At 41.1% G+C, this 14,943-nt stretch overlaps 1 protein-coding gene across 1 annotated transcript in view; it reads left to right on the top strand.

Annotated features, from left to right (window-relative positions):
• The window catches only part of CUNH8orf34 (chromosome unknown C8orf34 homolog), a 315,486-nt gene that overhangs the window by 101,280 nt on the left and 199,263 nt on the right, over nucleotides 1-14,943 (top strand). Inside the window, exons 6-7 of the mRNA XM_051197032.1 lie at nucleotides 3,006-3,178; nucleotides 14,309-14,475. Coding sequence (XP_051052989.1) covers nucleotides 3,006-3,178; nucleotides 14,309-14,475 — 340 coding nt within the window. The remainder of the gene's footprint in view (nucleotides 1-3,005; nucleotides 3,179-14,308; nucleotides 14,476-14,943) is intronic.

The raw sequence follows: 14,943 nt of genomic DNA, 5'->3' as shown, positions 1-14,943 counted from the left end.
AGAATCTCTCATCCACAAAAAAACTCCACTTTATCTCAAACCCAGTTTTAGGGGACGTTTTCGGGTTTTGTTGTTATAACGTTTGCAGTGATAAAACTGACCCTTTGTGTATCCGCTCTGAAGCTACACTAATTCCTACTTTGACGATTATTGCCTCAATAGGAAATCAAACAGACTAAGCACAGAGTTCTGTTTCCTGTTTTATACTCTCACTGGGTACCGTCCACTTCTTGTTCTAATCATAATTCAGAACTCTGTAGAGATTTCACATTTAAAAAAAAAAAAAAACAAATGCCCATTTTCAGATGCCCATTGTTTATTTTGGCTGTAGGGTCAGAAGAGTTTAGTTGATGGTCCCTTGACCCCACTTCTTGGACCCATGGAAAGACAGAGCTTTGGGATGGAGGGTAGGTAGAGGGGTGAGACGTGTCCTTCATGGTGTTTTGGGACTGGAGAGAGGAGACCAAGGTTCCGATATCCACTTCAGGAGCACGCTCCTATGACCCAGGGTACTGGAGACAAAGTCTCTGTCAAACGGACTTTGGAGGACTTTTAAAGTCATAAGCCTGGCAAGAGCCCAGCTTGTAAGAACAGTTGAAGGAATTGTTGGCTAGACTTCAGAGAGTGTGTTCCTGGAAAGGTAGATAAGGTGTGGCACAGCTACTTCCTGGATGTGTACACTGTTGCTAATGAGCAAAGCCAAGTCCACCTCTGACCCTGGGGGTCTTTTTGACAAGGAATGATTCTGCTGTTGAAGTTAGACACTGTTTGAAGCCCTCAGTTCTGGAAAGGAGGGGGACATATGATTTTATGTTTCTAAAGAATTCACATTTACAAAGATCGTTCTTCAAGTTTTTAAGTGAGATATATATTGGGATGTAAAAAGAATGTTTCAAGAGTTTTTTTGTTATTAGTGTACATTGTCATTAGATGTGATGGCACCCACCTATAATCCCAGCTTGTGGGAAGCAGAGGCAGAGGCAGGCAAACCTCTGTGAGTTTAGGCCAACCTGGTCTACAGCCAAGGCTGCATGGTTACACACACCTCCCATTCCTCCTCTCCCTCTGTTTAAATATATTTAATTTTTATTTGCTGTTGTGATTATTTTCTATTAAGAATAGTTTAATTAATGGTTTATTAAAACACTTTTAGAAAGATATATACACAGAAATATGTTATGAGCTTAACCCAATCTAAACGAAATACACTAAAAAAAAAAATCTGTTTCTTCAATCTATTGCACATGAACAGACTACGTCCAAGAATCAAGAATTTTCAATGACAATTTTTTTTAAAGAAGTAGTACTCGTCCCTTCCATCAGTTCACCAATATTACCAAAGAAAGAGCTTTGTGCGTTCAGAAAAGGGCAGGCCATCAAGTCCTATTTTTAACCCTGTGGAACAGTGGCTTCCCAACAGTCCTGACCCTGTGTATGGCTCTCCCAGTTGTCTGGATGGCCAGCTATTTCTCACTAAATTTCTCTGCCAGCTGGAGGTGGCCATCCCAAATATCAAGCCATTGACACCCTCTGCATGCTCACTTCCCGACAGCATGTCTGTCTTCATTTGCCTGCCCAGTGAGCAACCAAAGGGTTTTTCTGAATCTCTGCTGTTCTGTTCTCTTTCATCCTGCTAAGTCTTCAGTCCTATCTCATCTCTTTATGACTGTCCCTGCAGTCACTTGTGACTTTCTTTTTATCCGTTCTTATGCTCCTGTGAACCAATAGCAATGAAAATCTGTTTGTTCAGCCCATTGTGCAAATAACATTTAATAAATGCCTAGGTTTTTCCTGTCACTGAAGGAAATGTCGTTAAAAGGTATTCTAAGTCACATTTTATATGGTGTTGATGATTTTTTAAGCTAGTATCTAGGCTATTATGTATTGCTTTAAATATGTGTTTTTATTACGTCTGTGTATTTAAATACTGTATATATTACACAGCAATACAATTGCATGCTATTTTGTGAATTACAAAGGTACAGAATAGCAGGTCTGAATTTTTGAAAAAATTGTTTAAAATTCTCTTAATAGTGAAAGTTTTCAGGAAAGGAGATTTGAGCAAAATGTGTTTCTCGAATCAGGACATTCCATGTACCTACCACACAGTACATATTGACTACAGAATATTGAAAAGATAAGGAAAGGCCAAGACAAGATATTAAAATCATCTACAGTCTCTTCTTTTAGATAAAAATAATTATAAAAGGCTGTTCCTTATTGATATTACTTTCCCCAGCACAGCAGACAGTTCTTGGCACATACTAAGCCTTAGTAAAAACTAGTGATTGAATACTGAATTATGAATCAAAAGATGACTATAAGTCCACGAGGGTTCAGGCTAAAATTTGATCAGATCGGTATTTCTTTACAATGACATTTTCACACAGAGCATTTCTGGTAGTTACATATATTCACATTCTCCATCAATGTTCCCTGGGCTACATCATAGCAAACTGGTGAATTGAATGAGTTGCCTCACCTCAAGTGCAGGAAGAGACCAACATGTTTTCCACTTACCCATCTACTTGTCATGGGTATTTTCCTGTTTCCTGTTTCTACCGCTTCCCTGAAAGTCTAGAATGCATCACAGTGCATCCCACAATGCCTCCCACCTTACATCCTCACAGTTGTGTCTTCCCGCGGTGGTCATTCATTCCTTCCAGAGCGATAGATAACTTGCCTTTCCCCATTGTGGCACAACAGCCTTGGACACTATAGCCCTTGCAGCCTCTGTCCCTCCACCAAGGATGCTGGTCCTACTCTTCCTTTCTGAGGACACATGCAGCCCTGGGAATCCAACCCAAGATTTCACTCCTTGATAGTTAATGGCAGTGGATTCAGGAATTAGCCTAAATCACTGAAGAAGGCTTGAATTGAGCTTGAAACGGGGGTGAGGGGCATTTTGGTTCTAGTTAGGCAAACATCAGACAATGCGATCTTCCTGTTACCTGTTAAGAAGAAAAGGTAATCTAAAGCAGTACTTTTTATCTTTGTGCCTACAGGAAACAGTGGCTTTCAACTCTTCTCTTCTGAGACCCCGAGTGATTGGGGAGTGGATTGGCCGAGCGGAAAATGATGCTGATCCTCTGGCTGCTGAGATGCTGCAGCCCCCGATTCCAAGGAGTAAGAACGACCCATGGGAGAGCGAAGAGAGCAGCTCTAGCCCGGCAGGGAGGTGAGGTGGACTTCCTTGGTGAATCTGTGTTAGTAGTCAATGAATGAGAAAGGGGAATAAACCTAAGCACACACATTTGTTCATTTTATAAAGAAAATGGTTAGGCAGCCTAATGATTGAAAAAAAAAAAAAACCTAGAGTTTCATTCCATAATGTGTCCTAAAATACATAATTAGACTCATTAAAAAGAAGTAATGATTTACTCTGTTTAAAACTTAAGGCGGACTTACAGAGTGGAGATGCTTGCCCCTGCCTGACAATCCGAGTTCAGTTCTCCTGGGGGACCACAGGCAGAAGGAAAAGCTTCCCTCAAATTGTCCTCTGACCCCCACACACATTTGAAAGGAGCATGAAAGCTCACGTGCACCAACACACAAGCATATATCCACCAAGATAAAGATTAAACAAACAAAACTGTAGTAAGAACTCTAAAACAAGAAATTAGTGTTGTTGAGGTTTTGTTCTTGAAGTCTCCCTTCCTCCACTGGGCAGTCTTGCACTAGAACTTGGGCGGACATATAGTATACAAGGATTCTGCCTCTGGGTATCACACCTCGGGTTGTGTTCTCATTTTTTTTCTTTGTTATTTAAGTAAGCTCCATTACTTTGTTCTGACACAAAGTGGAGAAATAACTTCAAGGTTTGAAGCTGTAAGTAAATACCAGCTGTAACACTGGGCATGGGTTAGGAGTTGGATGAGGGGGAATCTAGCATGCTATGAAGATGAAATTATGAGGCAGGAAGGGGACAATTAAGGGGATAGAGATCACGAGGTATAAGCCGGGCATTGGTGGTGCACATCTTTAAACCCAGCAGCACTCAGGAGGCAGAAGCCGGCACTGTGAGTACGAGGTGAGCCTGGTCTACAGAGTGAGTTCCAGGACAGGCTCCAAATTTACAGTTGGGGTTTCCTCAAACCATTGGAAGTATAGGTTTTTCCTCCATGGCCTCAGCCCACAGGTTGGAAATCACCAATTTAATTTAATTGGTGGCTTGCTTACAGTTTCAGAGGGTCAGTCAGTCCATGACCAGCATGGAAGGGATCATGGTGGCTGGCAGGTCTGGTGCTGGAGCAGTAGCTAAAAGCTTACATCAGGATCTGCAGGCAGCAGGTAGGGAGAGAGTCAAACTGGTCCTGGCATAGGCTTTTGAATCTTCAAATCCTACCCACAGTAACACACACCCACCCCAATATGGCCACACCTCCTAGTCCTTCCCAAACAGTCCATCGCCTAGGAACCAAACATTCAAATATATGAACCTATGGTAACATCGCACTTAAAGACCCTTATATATAACTCACTTTACTCAGACTCTGGCTCCCAGAATGGTAACTGGATATCTCTCTTAAGCATCTGTGTCCTGAGATAGAGCAATGTGGAGGCATGAGACCATGTTTGTTAGATAAAGCACATTCATCTTTATTACCGTTCTGGGTCACAGCACTATAAGAAGCACAAGTTCAAACAGAAAACAGGCCAGTCAAGGAAGCTGGGGTACAAATCATCATGGGTGGGAGGCAGGAGTTAAGAGACAGGGATGAATGCATTTAAATGTTAATGAATGAAAAGCTGGCAGATTGATTGCCACCAAAGGGCTTTCTCTGCACATCATAGCCACCGGAACTTTGCATTTCCTATGGTCAATTTTACTGTCAACCAATAGGTATTTTTTCCTCAAGGAGAGAATATGTTGTTTTCTTTAACGTAATAGCTTTCAAGGTTGCTTGGCTCTCACTTACCACTTGGCTTAAGGGGAAAAAGTTCAGAATACTCATTAATGTGCTTTAGGTTTAGAGAAAATTGATTCCATTTCCATGAGAAATAACCTTAAATTATTGAAATAGCTGAAGTGCCTGGAAGCAGAGGCAAGCCATTTCTGAAAGTCAATTTCCCTCCTGGGAAATGCCAGATCCATTTCACCTGTCAATGGAGGCCGCGTGGTTCCTAACGCCAGGCTTATGAAACTCAGTGGGCCTTTATCTTTATTCTTTGGTATCTCTTTAATCCTTAAATGCAAAATGGAGGAATGTCAACTTCCACCTTGCTTCCATGTATTCATAATGATGTCCAGAGCTGTTTATTGCAAATGTTTAGTGCCTCTCTTCTCTCCGTCACTTCAGTGAGCTCTTACTCCCCTGGATTTCTCAACCCTAGTTGTATCCCTTGCTCAGTCCATGTGAAACTTTCTCAAATATTTTGTCCTTATGTCCTAAGTGGCCACCTCAGCCTCACATCACTCTGTATTTAAAATATGAGGTGAAATGCCCCTTGTGGATTGAAAAGGTGACAGAGTCCTGGCAATGTCCCAATTGCTTCAGAAACATTGCAAGTATGTAGCAATCACACGTAGAAAAAGGAATCATGACTCAGATTGCAAACTGTATTTCCCCTGTCTGGAGTTTCAAGACAGGATTCCTGAATTTGTGCTGGGGCTCACGTAGCTTCTGAATGGATAAGAAATCCTGGAGAGAAAGTCTTCAAGGTTCTAGTGTATAATTGCAGAATTAGCCATTCTCATTAAATAGTAATACACATGCTATAACATTATATTCTTATACATTGAGATTTAAAGCATAGTGATATTATAAACTACTCACAGAAAATTTGTTTTCAAGCTTTATTTCATCCATTTTCTTTTCTTTTCTCGCCAAGTCTGGCAGGTAGCTATTTTCAATAAATATCTGTTGCATGAATGTAGGAGGTGTGAGCTGTCACTAGGCCCATGATAAATAGAGCTTATTCACAAGAAAAATTGTAGCTAGTCTGTTTTTATTATTGGTCCCCTGATCTAACTTGGCCTTTCCTGTAGAAAAGAAAAGAAAAAGAAAGGAAAGGAAACAAACATCTTGTTTTAGTGGTCATTATTGCAATACTCAAACCATACACAACTTTTCCTTTTATCATAAACAGTAGATATGTAACAAATTAGACAATCACCACTAGACTAGACAGTTAAGCCAATGGTAAACCAAACCTTGGAAGTCTTATTGACAGAAACTTTACCTAAAATATTTTCTTGGAGCTTTTATTAAAAACAACATTCCTTAAATTAACTATTTTCTTTATGGGCTGGAGAGATGGTTAAGAGCATTAGATGACCCAGGTTCAATTCCCAGAACTCACATGGCAGCTATCTATAACTTCAGTTTCAGGGGACCTGACAACAATGGCAAATCACTAATGTTAAGATCATGGACCTTGATGGTCTTTGGATCTGTGGATCTTTCAATGTTGCATTCACAATGATGTATAAATGTAAAGAAAGATATTTTCCTGGCTCTTCTTTCCTGAACTCTTAAATTAGTGAGTAAGAGAGTCTAAGAAATACATGAAAGAATCCAAGTAAGCACGGAAAGGGGAGGGGAGATGTTAGAGAATGAGTGAGAACTTTCCACGTTCGTTCATAGCTTCCTATGAACATCTATAGTTTGCCCAGCCAGTTATTAGAAAAACATATGCACCCTTGCACATTTACAGTTCTTATTTTATTTATTTTGCATCCTGACCACTGTTTCCCCCCTCTCTTCTACCTTCCCCAATCCACTCCTTCTCTGTTTCTGTTCAGAAATGGGCAGGCCTCCCAAGGGTATCAAAAACGCATGGCATATCAAGTTGTTCTAAAAACTAAGCACTTCCCCGTATATTAAGGCTGGGCAAGGTGATCCAGTGTGTGGAATAGGTTCCCAAGATCCAGCCAAAGTGTTAGGGACAGCTCCTGCTTCCATTGTTAAGAGATTCATAAGTAGACCAAGCTACACAACTGTTGTGTGTGTCTATGGGGTTAGCTTGGTTCCATGAAGGCTCCCTGGTTGTTGGTTCAGACTCTGTGAGTTCCCATGAACCAGGTTAGTTGTTTCTGTGGGTTTTCTTGTGATGTCCTTGACCTCTCTGGCTCCTACAATTCTCCTTTCCTTTCTTCAGTAGGCTTCTCTGAGCTCAGCCCAATGTTTGGTTGTGGGTCTTTGCATCTGTTTCTATCAGTTACTGAACAAAGACTCTCTGATGACAATTAGGGCAGTCACCAACCTGATTACAGAGGATGGCCAGTTCAGGCTACATATCCACTCTTGCTAGGAGTCTTAGCTGGGGTCATCCTTGTAAATTTGTGGTTTCTTGCATAAGGTTTCTTCCTGACTCTGAAATGCCCCCCCTTCCAGTAGTTTCTTTTAGTACTCTCACCCTCCATCCATCCTCAACCAAATCCCCCAAGTTCCCATCCCCACTCACCCCCTGTCTACTGGGAGATGTCCTCTATTTCTCCTTCTCAGGGAGATTGGTGTGTCTCACCTTGGGTCCTCCTTGTTACCTAACCTCCCTTGCCTGTGGATTGCAGAATGGTTACCCTTCACTTTGCAGCTAATATCCACCCATGAGTGAGTACATACCATGTTTGCCTTTCTGTGTCTGAGTTACCCCACTAAAGATGATTTTCCCCTAGTTTCATCCATTTGCTTTCCAATTTTCTGATGTCATCGTTTTTCACATCTAAGTAACACTCCACTATGTAAAAGTACCACATTTTCTTTATTCATTCCTTGCTCAAGGGACTTATAAGTTGTTTTCATGTCCTGGCTATTACAAATAAAGCTGCTATGAACAGAGTTAACCAAGTGTCCTTGTGGTATGACTAAGCATTCTTTGGGTATATGCCCAAGAATGATACATGTGGATCTTGAGGTAGGTTGATTCCCAATTTTCTGAGAAATCGCCATATTGATTTCCAAAGTGTCTGTACAAGTTTTCACTCCCACTAGTGATGGGGGAGTGTTCCTCCCTTACTCTACATTCTCTCTGCCATAAGTTGTCATTTGTGTTTTAATCTTAGCCATTCTTACAGGTATAAGATAGAATTTTATAGCTATATTAATAAAGACAGCATGATATTGGCATAAAAATAGACAGGTGAATCAATGGAACCGAATCAAAGACCCAAACATAAATCCATACACTTATGGACACCAAATGTTTGACAAAGAAGCCAAAATTATATCAGGGAAAAAGGAGACCATCTTAAACAAATGGTGCTGGTGTAACTGGATGCTGGCATGTAGAAGAATGTAAATAAATCCATATCCATCACCATGCACAAAACTCAAGTCCAAATGGATCAAAGACCTCAATTTGAATCCACTAACCCTGAACCTTATAGTAGTGGGGAATAGCCCTGAACACATTGGCACAGGAGACAACTTTCTGAATAGAACATCAATAGTGTAGACACTAAGATCCACGATTACCAAAAGGGACCTCATGGAATGGAAAAGCTTCTGTAAGGCAAAGGACACTGCCAGTAGAATAAAATGGGAGCCTACAGAATGGGAAAAATCTTTACCAATTCCACATCTGACACAGGGCTGATATCAAACATATATAAAAAACTCAATAAACTAGATATCAACAGATCAAATAATCCATTTAAAAAATGGTATACAGACCAAAACAGAGAATTCTCAACCAAAGAATCTCAAATGCCATGGAAACACTAAAAGAAATGTTCAACACCTTTACCCATCAGGGAAATGCAAATCAAAATGATTATTAGAGTGATTATAATTGCACATTTATTATGTAAGTGTAAACAAAAACTGAGTTTAATAGGCCTATATAACTTTTGTGTGTGTGTGTGTGTGTGTGTGTGTGTGTGTGTATTTGAGGCAGGGTTTCTCTGTATTTCTTGGAGACTGTCCTGGCACTCACTCTGTAGAAACTATATAACTTTATATTATGTAGTCATCCTAATTAGGCTTTGCAATAGTTGTTTGACAATTTTTTTTAAATGAGTTGATAGACCTTAGTAGGAAATCAGTAAACAGGTTCATCAAGCCTTGAAAACAATCATTTCTTTTAAAGCTGAGCTATCTAATTAAAAACAATAATAAACTCCATAAATATTGTAGATGCAGTTAAATGAGTTTTATTCAAATGTAAATATTAATAAAATCAATAGTAATCTTACAACTTGGAATCAAACTTTAAATATTAAAGCTAAGTTCTCTTTCTCTTTAGTTTTCCTTTCGTACAGTTCAGATTGATTTTGATGTTTAATGCACAAAGCCTGTGATTATTTCCTTCCATAGACAGTCAACAGCTGATTATGTCATACTGTGTGGTGCTGTGGAAAGTAAACCAGAATAAAGAGTAAGAAAATTGATTCATACACCAACTTCAAAAACAAAGATGGTCAGGTGTGGGCTTTTCTGGACTTGGAAAATCCACAAAGTATGTGGCAGAGGTAACACTAAAGTTCACAATTTAAGGGTATTTGAAGTTAAAATCTTTGGGTGTGCATGATGGATCAGTGGGTACAGGTCTGAAGACATGAAGTTGAATCCACTTCATTCTCATAGAACTGTTATTATTCTAGAAATCCCATGTTGTTCTAGAAATCCCCTGAGCCCCAGGGCTTTTAGCTTTAGAACTGGGAAAGAAGAGGCTCAGGTGAATGCATGTAGAACTCCAGTATTCCTAGGATGGGGCCAGCTCCCACGACTGCACTAGGGTTGCAGAAAGGATGCCTTCTGAGCAGCGGCACTTGGAGAAATGCTTCTGTATCTGAGGGTCTTTGGAAAGGCCTCACACGTTCTGATGGTAACCCAAGAAACAAAGGAACAGCACACCTTTTCCTGGTGGTTACCTTCTCTTTTACTTCATCTTGAAAAATCTCCTTTGCCTGGCATACTCTCTACACAGTTACATCTCTTTACATACAGTTACATCTCTTTTCTCCACACATCTGACTTATATGCACACTTCTCTCTATCCTGTTACATTTCTTCACATATCTGCTACATCTCCCTTGTGTATCACTCACACACCACCACACACTACTCTCTCTCACTTTCACACTCCCATTCATTCATTTATTCTCTCTCTATCACAGTTCTACTACAGCAAAGCCTCTGGCCAAATATTAATCACATTTTCAGGGTCACACAGAACTTCTTGAGTAAACAATGAGAAACAGAACCATACCTACCACAAGTTTCTCTCAGGCTAGGGAGGACACGCTGGCCAGGCATGGTGCATAAAGTAAGCACGTAGCTCTGAGTGGTTAGCATTCCCAGACAAAGAATGACATTGACATTCAGCACAAAAACAGTAAACAGTTAGTTGGTTGGACCTTGAATGGTTAGGAATACATGCAGAAATTCAGTTGCTACAGGGGGTTATGTCTACCAAAGTTGCTTCATGCCTGACCTTGATTCATTAAAATATAAATTGTCCTTATGTATTCATATCCAGGGACAACCTGTCTATTTTGAATTTGCTTTATTGTCTAAAATCAGCTAAATGTGTAAAAGGCTGTCTTTGTAGCTGGGAATTTTCTTATGCCAGTCCAAGTAATGAAAAATATCCTAGTACTACTTCTACTCATCAGAATTATACTACTTAAGCAGAAATCATCATCCTGACCATCCATAGCTACGTGTGCCTAGTAAAAACATAAACACACAATGGTGGGGAGACTACCCATAGTGGTTTTCTCATGCAGTGATGACACATGAGAAAAAAATATAAATAGAAACAAATGGATTCACTGTCAGTGACCCCGCAGTCTTTCCCAAATGGGGCTTCCCATCAAAAAGCTATTGTTTTTGTTTATTTGTTTGTTTGTTTTTCAAGACAGGGTTTTTCTGTGGCTTTGGAAGCTGTCCTGGAACTAGCTCTTGTAGAACAGGCTGGCCTCGAACTCACAGAGATCAACTTGCTTCTGCCTCCCCAGTGCTGATATTAAAGGCGTGCGCCACCACCATCTGGCCAGAGAGTTATTCTTGTGGTGGGTTGACTTGTTGACTACCAGCTGTCACCTGCTGTACACTCTCAGTGGCTTTTGGCAGTGAATGTATACAAAACCTCCAGTGTTCTTAGGAAGTGAGTGTGTGCAGAACCTCCAGTGTTCTTAGGGAGAGGGCGAATGCCTACAGAACCTCCCGTGATTAGGGAGACCCACCCATCCTTTCTTCTCATCTCACCCACCACTCCGCACTTCCTGGATGCTGGCAGCATGGCATTTGATGCCTCTGTTCTTAGGCTATGTGCCAGAGAAAAAGAAGGTGTATGTCTGCCTATAAGCCTTGCCCATTGTCTTCTCCCTAAAGCAGCCTTCTTTACTTTGTCCATAGTACATCTGTCTTCCAAACTTAGGAATCCCATAAATCATGCTCTTCAAACTCTTTACGTCTACCCAACATCTTCTTCTAACACTAATTAGACAACCCTCATGTTATTCTTCTCTGGAACAATCATTTCTCGGCACTCTTCCTGTCTTGATGAAACAGGCAGAGTAATTAGTTCTGCTCCAAACCTAACCTCTCATTTATTTTCTTTTCTCACTATTATTTTAATTCTCCCCTTTCACTCACTTCCTCCCTCCATCTATAATTTCTTAGATCTGGAGCCCAGAGTGCACCATTTGCTCCCCATTCACCCTGTTCCTTATTCTTCCTCTGTCACCACCCATCACTGAAACCAGTCCCCTGGGTGCAGCCTCGACTCCCTTTTCCTCTCTACCTTTCGTGTGTGTGTGTGTGTGTGTGTGTGTGTGTGTGTGTGTGTGTGAGAGAGAGAGAGAGAGAGAGAGAGAGAGAGAGAGAGAGAGAGAGAGATTGTGTAAAAACATTTGACTGGGGACTTGCTTACAATTTTAGAGAGTTTCTATGATCATCATAGCAGGAAGCAGATAAGCTATATAGATGTTGGAGCAGTGGCTGAGGGTTTTACATCCTGATCTGCAGAGAGAGAGAGAAGCAGACAGACAGAGAGATACAGGGACACATACACACACACAGAGAGCATTCTTACATTCTTGACAAAGTTCTACCTTATGGAAATTCATCTCCTTTTTGGGACCAGCAAAATTTGAAGAAGCCAGGGTCTCAAAGCCATACGTTGTCAAACCCCAGACACACTGGTCTTGCAAATCAAGTTCCACTTACATCTGCTCTGTTCGTAATCTATTCTTAATTGTAGCAGTATATCATTTCTTCTATCCCCAAATGTCCAACCTTGTCCCCTATTTTGTCCTGAAGCGATGAAGCTGCATCTTACTCAATGGAGAAGAAGGAACTGTACTTCTCGTTTCCTGACTTTTCTGTGTTCAAGCCTTCTGCTTTCTTCTGCAGCTGGGGTGTGAGCTACCTGAAGTCACCCACTTGTTTGTCATGCTCACTAACTTTGCACGATGCTTAGCTTCTCCTGTTCGTTACACAGTTCCCGCTCCTAGACCTTTCTCATGAGCGTACATGCATGGTGGTATTTCAGACATCACTAAGGGATCTCTGACGACACAGCTTGGGTACAGGAAAGCCATTGTGGCCCCACAGTCTGACACTTTGTTCATTTTCCTGTATATGTCCCTCTTTGGACACAAGGAGGGACCCGCAGGAACTACAGGAACACTAGATTAAAACAAAAATCATCGATGAACCATATAGCAAGGGCTCTGCAATTAAATTGAACTTTAAAGTAGTTTAGTAACTAGTATAAGGTTGACTGTCATATAAATCACAAGCGTTGCATAGGACACACAGAACCCTGATGCAATAGCCATACAGGACACAATTTTATAAAATACCGTTCATACCCAAAACCATAATAAACACAGCCTGATTACTGAAAGTCAGTTGATGTCTGTCTGAGGTAAGGCAAGTGGTAGAATTACCTGCAAAGGAATTAAAGCAGTCATCACAGAAATGCTTTCATGAGTAATTACAGATTCCTTAGTAATAAATAAACATACAAAACGATAACAGTAAACACAGTAATGGAAATGCCATGAAAACTACAGCACTGAGAAACGAATTCCCAGAAATGGAAGTAGTGTAAACCGTAGTCCGTATTGCTAGAGACTGCAGTCGCAGATCCTTTGAATTGGCCTGTTCTGAACAGCTGAGAGGAAATAGATTGAAAAGAGACTGTGATTCAGTGTCTGCTCTTGTGGGGCTCATTTCTCACATCAGGCTGGTCACAGCCAACTGTGCCTCAAGTTTCAGGGCAAACAGTGCCCTCTTCTGGCTTCTGTGTGCACCTGCAGGCATGTGTTGCCTAGATGCCCACTCCGGCACTCACAGATAAACAACACAGCTTCAGAGATAAAGGTCTGAAAAATCTTATCAAGTCCCAAGATGAGAGAGTAAATAGATTGGATTAGAATTCGGAATAACAGATGAAAACTCACTGAACAGCTAGAGACTGAGGAAAAGCCAGGTGGGATAATCTCAAGGCATTTTCTACAAAGGTATATCATAAGTAAACATTTAGAAATCAGCACCAAGGACGGAATCTTTTTAAACAAAAGCTGTCATTCTCCTGTTAGGTGTGTGAGGGTTTTCCTGCGTGTGTATCTGTGAACCATGTGTGTGCCTGGTGCCCATAGAGGCCAGAAGAAGCTGTCAGAACTTGTGAGCTGTCATATGGATACTGGGAACTGAATCCTGCTCCTCTGCAAGAGCAGCTGGTGTTATTAACTGCTGAGGCATCTCGTGTGCTCCAAAGAGGAAACCTGAAAGGCAGGCAGAGATAGATATCAAGCTGCCTGAAGGGGAAAGTCATTAGAATGGCAATGTATTTTTCATGTAAAAATATGAGCGCAACAACCGTAAGTCTAGTGAAACTGTCCATCAGAAGTTCTCGTAAGGTAAGAATGAATGAAATTCTTCACACAGAGGAAGTGATAGAGGGAGTTCTGGAACATCAGGAAGGAGGAAGGAAGGAACAGGTAAATCTGAGCATAAGAAGTAGGATACCCTCACTAGCTTTGGTTAAACTGAATAAAACAAAATACCACCAGTACTATAACACATGTTGTGTCTTGCTTGACATACACGTGTTGTAGAAATCGGGGAATGACTCAGACTTCCTAGCACCCGCAGGATCAGAAATGCAATTAAATGTGAGTCAAATGGTACAACCAGAAGAATCACTGCCCGCCGTGAGGGCGAGAGTTTGCGTCTCCACGCTGGGGGGAGAATTGAGTACCCAGGGATGTCTCAGAAACGTGCTACTTCCGTCATCCTGGCCGCAAACCAGCAATGTGCGATGTGTTTGTGGGACACAGTAGTGGCATGAGAACGCTAGGTTAGTGGATTTTTCATCACCGACCAGGACTAACACGTCCATGTTTCTTCAGCTTAAAGATGGAGCCCAAGACTAGAGGATTAAAACAGCAGCAGCAGCAGCACAAGAAACTTCTGGCTGCGATGCTTTCCCAGGAATCCTTCGAGTCCGTCCACAGCCCCGCGCCGTCAGCGATAGAAGACGACATTGACAATGAAGACGATGCAATGGAGTTGCTGGGTAATTTTAAAAATTAATCATTTCTCTTTCTCCTCTTTTGTGGCACTGTAAACGTGGGCAGGAATTGGGGGATCTTTATTTTTTTTTTTTTTTTAAGTGTTGAATAGCTTTGTCTAAAGCAAAGGTGGCCCTTTACCATACACTTTCTTTCCATTAGACTTTTGCGAAGTTGCATGTAAGAACTAAGGTGACCCTGTGGCAGCATGTGAAATATTAGACTGTACCATGTGCTTTTGCACACAGAACTCCGACTTCATCAAGCTTTATTCTGTGCGCAACTGTGATGAAATGCAAATCTGTTTTAGTTTCTTGATTACATTGATTGTCTATAAAACACACCATCTTCCTAACAAGCTCCTGTTGATTGTAAGGTTGCTTTAGGAAAATATCATAAGTTTGATGCCTTTCGTAAATGGTAGGAAGCTTCACCTAGATTTCAGAGTCTTCAGAGACTCACCTTCACACAAC

This window comes from Phodopus roborovskii, unplaced genomic scaffold (genome assembly GCF_943737965.1).
Source record: "Phodopus roborovskii unplaced genomic scaffold, PHOROB, whole genome shotgun sequence".
Lineage (NCBI taxonomy): Eukaryota > Metazoa > Chordata > Mammalia > Rodentia > Cricetidae > Phodopus > Phodopus roborovskii.
This window is presented reverse-complemented; position numbering and strand designations above follow the sequence as displayed.